The 7873-nt window shown below is 44.5% G+C and overlaps 1 protein-coding gene across 2 annotated transcripts; it reads left to right on the plus strand.

The window, feature by feature from the left end:
* Positions 1–1095: 1095 nt before the first annotated feature.
* Positions 1096–7655, plus strand: LOC122480090 (pre-mRNA-splicing factor SYF2). 2 transcript variants are annotated; one of them, XM_043574086.1, is made up of 7 exons: positions 1096–1199; positions 1364–1477; positions 4549–4674; positions 5382–5499; positions 5588–5678; positions 6808–6906; positions 7413–7655. In XM_043574086.1, exons 1-7 carry the CDS (start codon positions 1176–1178, stop codon positions 7576–7578), a joined length of 738 nt encoding a protein of 245 aa, XP_043430021.1. In that variant the 5' UTR covers positions 1096–1175; the 3' UTR covers positions 7579–7655. The 2 variants fall into 2 exon arrangements, with proteins under 2 accessions (XP_043430021.1, XP_043430022.1); XM_043574087.1 differs by having other exon boundaries at positions 6758–6906; positions 7413–7529.
* The last annotated feature ends 218 nt before the right edge of the window (positions 7656–7873 follow it).

Here is a 7873-nt window from a genome sequence, read left to right on the forward strand (position 1 = left end):
CTTAACCCAGTCTACAGCTTTGCCAACAGCCCTTTCATTAAACTCTCCTTAAGTACTTGGTTTTGGTTTCTAGGGCTCTGACAAAATATTCTGCAAAACCTGTAATTCTGATGTGATCTTACTGAAAATAATTTTGCCACTGACATTTCTGTGTTCCTAAAGAATAGAAATACTTGTAAGACTCCTCTGTCAATTCATTCATGATACAGAAAAAAACAAAGGCCTACATTTGCTGCTTTATAACTAGTTAAGAAACCTGTCTCATTTAAATCAACAGCATCAAACAAGTAATTCCACACTTATTTAATTACACTTAAGTAAACGCAACAAAGCAGAAAGTATGAAGAGCTACAAGAGGGACACTGACCCTTCAGGTGGTGGTGGTTAGGGCTTTCCTGAAGAAAGACACTTAAGAAAATCTCAGACAGGAGGGGACACATCTAATGCCAACGGATTAAAAATCAGCAGTTCTCATCATTGGCTGCGGGTCAGGTGACTAGTCACAGATACTTCATCCATATTATCTAATTTGTCCTCAAGCTGCTATGTTGACATGGGTATTGCTGTATTATTTTTCATAGATGATGAACCAAAGAATAGACTAATTTGTCAATAAATAAGAGCGATTATACAGTTCATTATTGAATGAATGGACAGATGTACAAAGAACGGCGTTCTGTGCAGAATTTTCCGAAGAAAGTCAAAGCCTCAAATTAATCCAGGAAATCTTACCGCATCATGAAGATGCTCGAGATCCCAAATAACCCCCAATTTGTTCCTTCTTTTCGATTCGTTACTCAGAAATTTGAACTACAAGGCTGGCCAGTTGACGGGCACAACCCGTGCTCTGGGTCGCTTTCTCATACATTTGGTGGCTTATTCCCTTTTTTCCCCTCTTCCTCCTCTTTACCTCCCCAACGCCGTTGACGCCCAGTCTCCGGTTTTACCCACGTCGACCTGGTGGCTCCACTCAAGGCGCCTGCGCACAGGCCTGGCCCAATCGGACACCACCCAGGGCTGCGGCGGGCGGGGATTGGTTCCTCATGTCCCAAAGCAGCAGAAAGGGGCGGGGTTTCTCCGGAAACCTGTGGCGCCTGGCCGCCGGAAGTGAGCCAGAGAGTCTGAAAAGTTGTTTGTTGTCGCCGGAAGTGTGGAGGATAAGGCGCTGTCGGGTGATGGCTGCGGAGGCTGAGGATAAGGTGGGTGGCAGGCTTTGTCCGGGGGTCTGGGATAGGAGCGTCTGCGGGTAGAGGTTTGGCCTAGACATCGAGGCGATGCCAGAGAGGGAGGCGCACACACCGTGGGGCCGGCGGGGGGAATCGGCCTGGGCCGCCCCGGCTCCAGCGGGTCCTCCTCGCCGCAGGTGCCGGTGGACTGCGCGGAAGAAGGGGAGCTGCCGCCAGCTGCGGCCACGGAGCTGGCCGCCCAGAAGCGCGAACAGAGGCTGCGCAAATTCCGGGAGCTGCACCTGAAGCGGGTGAGTGGCCCCGGAGGCATCCGAGACCTGTCACCCAGGCAGGCCTGTGCGCGTTTGCGGAGGGACGGGGAAGCCGCACCAGCGCGCCTGACAGACCCGCAGGGCAGAGGAAGATCTTTCCCGGCGGACCGCAACCCCGGGAGCACACTGGAATCACTTGGAGAACTTTTAAAAAATGTTCATGCTTAGGCCTCACTTCCAGTGTCCTATTTAATCAGTTTCTTGACCCAGACATTGGTATTCTTCTTTTTAATTTTTTTTAATGTTTGCTTACTTTTGACAGAGAGAGAGACAGAGAGACAGAGCATGAGCGGGGGAGGGGCAGAGAGAGAGGGAGACAGAATCTGAAGCTCCAGGCTCTGAGCGGTCAGCACAGAGCCCGACGCGGGGCTCGAACTCACAAACCATGAGATCATGACCTCAGCCGAAGTCAGATGCTCAACTGACTGAGCCGCCCAGGTGCCCCTGGTATTCTTCTTTTTAATCGACCTCTCCCTGGAGCCTCCTCTCAGCCCGTGATTCTGTCAAACCCTTCTTTTTATGGAGGGGGGATACCGCGGACCAGAAATGGTCCAAGGAGTTTGTTGTCACACAGCAAGTTGGCTACTCATTCATTTGTACAAAAAGTGCCCACCACCCCCACCGTCCCCCCAGCTTCTAATGTGCCATAGCCAACAAGATAGTGCGGGTACTTTGGCAAATAGGAGAAGTCTTCTGCCTGGTTATGGAGGCAGGTCCATAACCAATAATGACTCCACGACTTGTAAATGCCATTTTAGAGGGAGGAACAAAGTGTCTCAAATACAGAGAAGGAAAAAAAACAACTAAAGACTGATGGGACAACTAAGCTGCTTGAAAGATGAGTAGGATATTATCAGACAAGGAGATGGGAGGGAGAGGTATCCAAGCAGTAGCAACTAGTGGAAAGGCAGAGTCCTCATTGGGCAGCTGGAGACAGGGTATGTGTCAGGAACGTAGTTACCCGTATTTGTCCAGAAGAACTCCATCTGAAAACTAGTCAAACACACATACTTCATTTGAAACCCTCTGTAGAGAATAGGGTGGATGACGCGTGAAGAATAATACAATTTGAACCTCACCCTTTTGCAGTCTTTCACGAATCACTGGATCTAGGTAATCAGTAACTGCAAACATCACAAAAAGGGAGCAAATCAGAGATTGCTTGTGTCTTGATAGAAGTATAGAACACTAGTTCCATATAATAGAGTTGTTAAAAATAACCTGAATTGAATGAAAGCACCAGACCTAAAATTTACAGTCAATACAGGGGTCCACGGAGAATGCGAAAGGACATCATAGGAAGGCAACTAGCACTTTGAGAAACAGGACGGTCAACCTGATCAGTTTCACAGTCCCCAAAAAAGCAGGGGGCAAAAAAAGATGGAGAAGGAAAGTATAGATAAAATAAACGTTAGGAGGGGCGCCTGGGTGGCGCAGTCGGTTAAGCGGCCGACTTCAGCCAGGTCACGATCTCGCGGTCCGTGAGTTCGAGCCCCGCGTCGGGCTCTGGGCTGATGGCTCAGAGCCTGGAGCCTGTTTCCGATTCTGTGTCTCCCTCTCTCTCTGTCCCTCCCCCGTTCATGCTCTGTCTCTCTGTCCCAAAAATAAATAAACGTTGAAAAAAAAAAATAAATAAAAAATAAAAAAAATAAACGTTAGGAGATGTATTGACTAATCCCAATATATGGAACTTGTCTGAATTCAAACTGTCAAAATAATGAAGCCTTGAGACCATCAGGGAAATATGAACTTTACAGGATATTTGATATTAAGGTATTAATGATTTGGGGAATGTGATGATGGTATTGTTGTTAAAGAGGTATTAAAATACTTATAGGTGGGGGAGGGGGAGGGGAAAGCGTCAGAAATCAAGAAATTTGAGTCTTGGCCTAACTCTGCCACTAACTCTGAGCTAAAAACTTTCTCAGCTTCGTAAACAATAGGGGAATTAGGTTGGAGTCCTCATATCACCTTCATGGTTTATACATGTGACCACCTGTCTGCTTGTCCAGTGTTTTTCTTTAAATTGCTATTTAAATTTAATATTACTATTTCAATGGTAATTTAAAATTTTGATGTCTTTTTAATCTGTAGGTTTGCTTTTCAGCTTTTCTGTTTCTAGGTTTTGTTTTGTCTTCGAGTTTTGTGTTTTGTTTGTTTTGAGTTCTGGGAAGTCATTCTGTTTAATTTGGTTGGTAAAAAGATGGGCTTTTTTGTAGTTTTCCAGTCAAGATTTTGTGGTTGCATTCTGATGGTGTCTCCTGCCCCACTTGTTTTTAAAAGGTGTTAAGAAAGGTGTTTTCGTGGGGCACCTGGGTGGCTCAGTTGGTTAAACATCTGACTCTTGGTTTCGGCTCAGGTCACGATCTTACAGTTCATGCGTTCGAGCTTTGCGTCGGGCTCTGTGCCGACAGCGCGGAGCCTGCTTGAGATTCTGTCCCCTCTCTCCTTGCCCCTCCCCACCTCACTCTCTCTCTCTCTCTCTCTCAGAAATAAACATTTAAATAAAAAATATGTTTTAAGTGTTTTCAGAGGTGTTAAACTCATTAGTCACTGAGAATTTGTCTTGGACCCAGTTTGAACTAAAGAGATGAAAACAGCATGTGACTCTCAGTATGTGATTTGGTGGCATTCAGTAGCACGTAGCATCCTCTCGAGTAACTCTGTACCATGGAACTCAATACTGTGGGAAGCCCAGTTTCATCCGGTCCTAAAAAACTTGCTTACGTCTCACGGCCAGAGAGAGTCAAGTCGGTATGTCCCTCAGGCTTCTTACTCCCAAACCGTCTTTCTTTCCATCCCTACCACACGGTTCCTTGAAGGTAGGAAAAGAATATTTAAAGCTATAGATAGAGGTGTTTACCTCCTAATCTCCCGCTCCCTAAAATTCCCCACCACGGATCCCCGCGTAAAATTCTCTAGTGACTCTCTTCCTTTCAGGATAAAATCCAGAAAGTTTGCTTTGGACGCCTGCCATACTAGGAGACAGGTCATGTCTATTTAGATTTGTTTCCGTACCTGGGCTGACAAGTTTTGTGTCCTGGTGGCAGAATGAAGCTCGAAAGTTAAACCACCAAGAAGTTGTGGAGGAAGACAAAAGACTTAAATTGCCTGCAAACTGGGAAGCTAAAAAAGCTCGTCTCGAATGGGAGTTACAGGAAGAAGAAAAGAAAAAAGTAAGTACAATCCGATCCTCAACAAGCTGTGGATTCCAGGGCGTGTTGTGTTTTGTCACGACAGCGTAGGGCACGGGAGGTAAGCATTCTGGCTCCGGTCTCCTCAGCTGCCCCTTAGAGAGCTGTGAGAACAAAATACGTGGAACACTTAACGTGTCTGTGAGCTACAGTAACAAAAGCTCCAACAATAAGAAACTGTAGGGGCGCCTGGGGGGCTCAGTCGGTTGAGCGTCCGACTTCGGCTCAGGTCATGATCTCGAGGTTTGTGAATTCGAGCCCCACGTCGGGCTCTGTGCTGACAGCTCAGAGCCTGGAGTCTGTTTCGGATTCTGTGTCTCCCCCTCTCTCTGCCCCTCCCATGCTCATGCTCTGTCTCTCTCTGTCTCTCAATAATAAATAAACGTTAAGAAAAAAAAAATTTTTAAGAAACCATAAAGCTCATGCATCTCCCCTGTGTCAGTTCCTGGTTGAGCAGCCCAAGTGACCTGGCCTGATCCAGCTGCAGGGGAGGTTGGGAAATGGGCAGCCCTGAGCCCAGGAAGGAGGGGAGAAAGCATTTCAGTAGACACCTAATGTGTCCACCACAGCTGTTTTTGGTGTCGTTACAGATGTATTACTTTTTAGAGATCGTAGCCAATTCCACAGTTTTCTTTTCAGGCTAATCAACTTACAGTCTTGATAGCAGTCATGTTTTTCCCCCTTTTTAGGAATGTGCCGCAAGAGGGGAAGACTATGAGAAAGTGAAGCTGCTGGAGATCAGTGCGGAAGATGCGGAAAGATGGGAGAGGAAAAAGAAGAGGAAAAACCCTGACCTGGGATTCTCAGGTAAAGCTGGCTTTTATTTCATTGAATGTGCCTCTTAATAACAGGGCTACTAATGCCCCATCTAAAACAGTCTGGGCTCTCATTTTAGATTATGCTGCTGCCCAGTTACGCCAGTATCATCGGCTGACCAAGCAGATCAAACCTGACATGGAGACATATGAAAGACTGAGAGAAAAACAGTAAGTCAGTGTGACTTAATAGTGTTTTTTGTTGTTGTTTTGTTTTTTTGGTTTTTTTTAGAAAGAGTGTGAGCAGGGCAGAGAGAGAGAAATTTTCTTTTTTTTTTTTTTTTTTAATTTTTTTTTTTAACATTTATTTATTTTTTGGGACAGAGAGAGACAGAGCATGAATGGGGGAGGGGCAGAGAGAGAGGGAGACACAGAATCGGAAACAGGCTCCAGGCTCCGAGCCATCAGCCCAGAGCCCGACGCGGGGCTCGAACTCACAGACCGCGAGATCGTGACCTGGCTGAAGTCGGACGCTTAACCGACTGCGCCACCCAGGCACCCCAAGAGAGAAATTTTCTTAAGTAGTCTCCATGCCCAGCACGGAGCCCAACATGGGGCTCAATCCCATCACCCTGGGATCCCCACGACCCTGAGATCATGACCTGAGCCAAAATCAAGAGTTGGATGCTCAACCGACTGAGTCACCCAAGCACCCCAATAGCGTATTCGTTATATGCTACTGGAAGGGCTTGAATTTAAGAGTGCTGATTCTGGAGCTTTGCTTCCTGGCCTTGAGTTCTGGTTCCACTTACTAGACCTGTCATACAGTTTTTCTCCTTGTTTCCTCATCTGTATACAGGAAATAATAGTAGTGTTTATCTCCTAGGATTATTGTGAAGATGAAATATATTCATATGACGTACTTAATGTTTGACACATAGTACTGTGTCATCATCCTCATGATTATTATTGTTGCTATTCTATGTCCCTTACCTGTGCACTAGTGCAGTAAGCATTGCTAAGCTTTACTTTCTTTCCCTAAGACAGGTAGTGTGCTTAAGGTCAAGACTGTTTCAGTGTGGAGAGAGCACTAAGTTGGGCAGAGGACACCGTGTTTTCATTCAAGCTCTTTCATTTGTATGAACTCAGCCTCCCTTTGTGTCCATTAGCCTCTGGTCCTCAGCTGGCACCTCATTTGGGTACTGGAATATATAATTTCTTAAATATCTTCTTTTAGGTCTGATTTCTAGTTCTTTGAAATCAACTCTGATCACAAAGATTTCCATTTTTGCCCACTAAACATTGTCCAGTTCTGATGGCATAGAATCTATGGTGTTACTTACACCCCGCTCTTTCTCAGTGGAGAGGAGTTCTACCCAACATCCAACAGTCTTCTTCATGGAACACACGTGCCTTCCACAGAAGAAATTGATAGGATGGTCATAGACTTGGAAAAGCAGTAAGTACTATAATGCAGCCTTCAGCTTTGTACTGATTTCATGCCTCGTGACAAAAATAACTTCATGGTCTTCAAGCGTAGCAATGGGGTAGAGAGTAAGGAGGACTTGAATTACTAGTTTGAAGAGTGGTCCCATTGACCATCACTTGTTTTGAATAGGATAATTATTAGGCAGAACCAGCAGTATACTATAAACTCTGAAAGCAGTGTAATATATCACTGCCCTTGTATTTCAACATGACCCTGGGTTATTTCCCAATCTGAAGACTAGATCTGAAGTAAAGTACTATTGACTTACAAATTCAGGAAAGCTCACTGAACCCATTTCTTTATATAGAATTTCCTAACAATACTGCCTTCCATCTTAACTATGAGAACAAAAAAAAGCAGCTTGGGATTTTGTATATCTGTTTCCATTACTGAATTTTATATTAACTATTTGAGCAGGTTTTATTAATATCAAAAAAGAAAGTAATTTTGAATGTTATAAATTTTTCTTCCTCTAGAATTGAAAAACGAGACAAATACAGCCGGAGACGTCCTTATAACGACGATGCAGACATCGACTACATTAATGAAAGGAACGCTAAATTCAACAAGAAAGCAGAAAGATTCTATGGGAAATATACAGCTGAAATTAAACAGAATTTGGAAAGAGGAACAGCAGTCTAATCTCCTTCAGGAACTGTTTTGACTGTCAAATTATAACAGTAAATCAGGGCTCTGTTAGCTCTCTTTTTATAATTTGTGAAGATGTGTGCTATGACTATTCATTTTCACTCATATATATATTTATTATTCACTTGTTTCAGAAAAAAATATGTCTTGTGTTTTCTGTATTCAAAGTGTGTGCTTCGTGTGTGCATCCTGCTGGGCTTTATTCCTAGTTACAAACGTGAATAGAATCATCATCCTTAGATTCATCTTGTTGGACTTGACCTACACTTGAACTTGGGAGCTTCAGAGA

Source organism: Prionailurus bengalensis, chromosome C1, assembly GCF_016509475.1.
Source record: "Prionailurus bengalensis isolate Pbe53 chromosome C1, Fcat_Pben_1.1_paternal_pri, whole genome shotgun sequence".
NCBI lineage: Eukaryota > Metazoa > Chordata > Mammalia > Carnivora > Felidae > Prionailurus > Prionailurus bengalensis.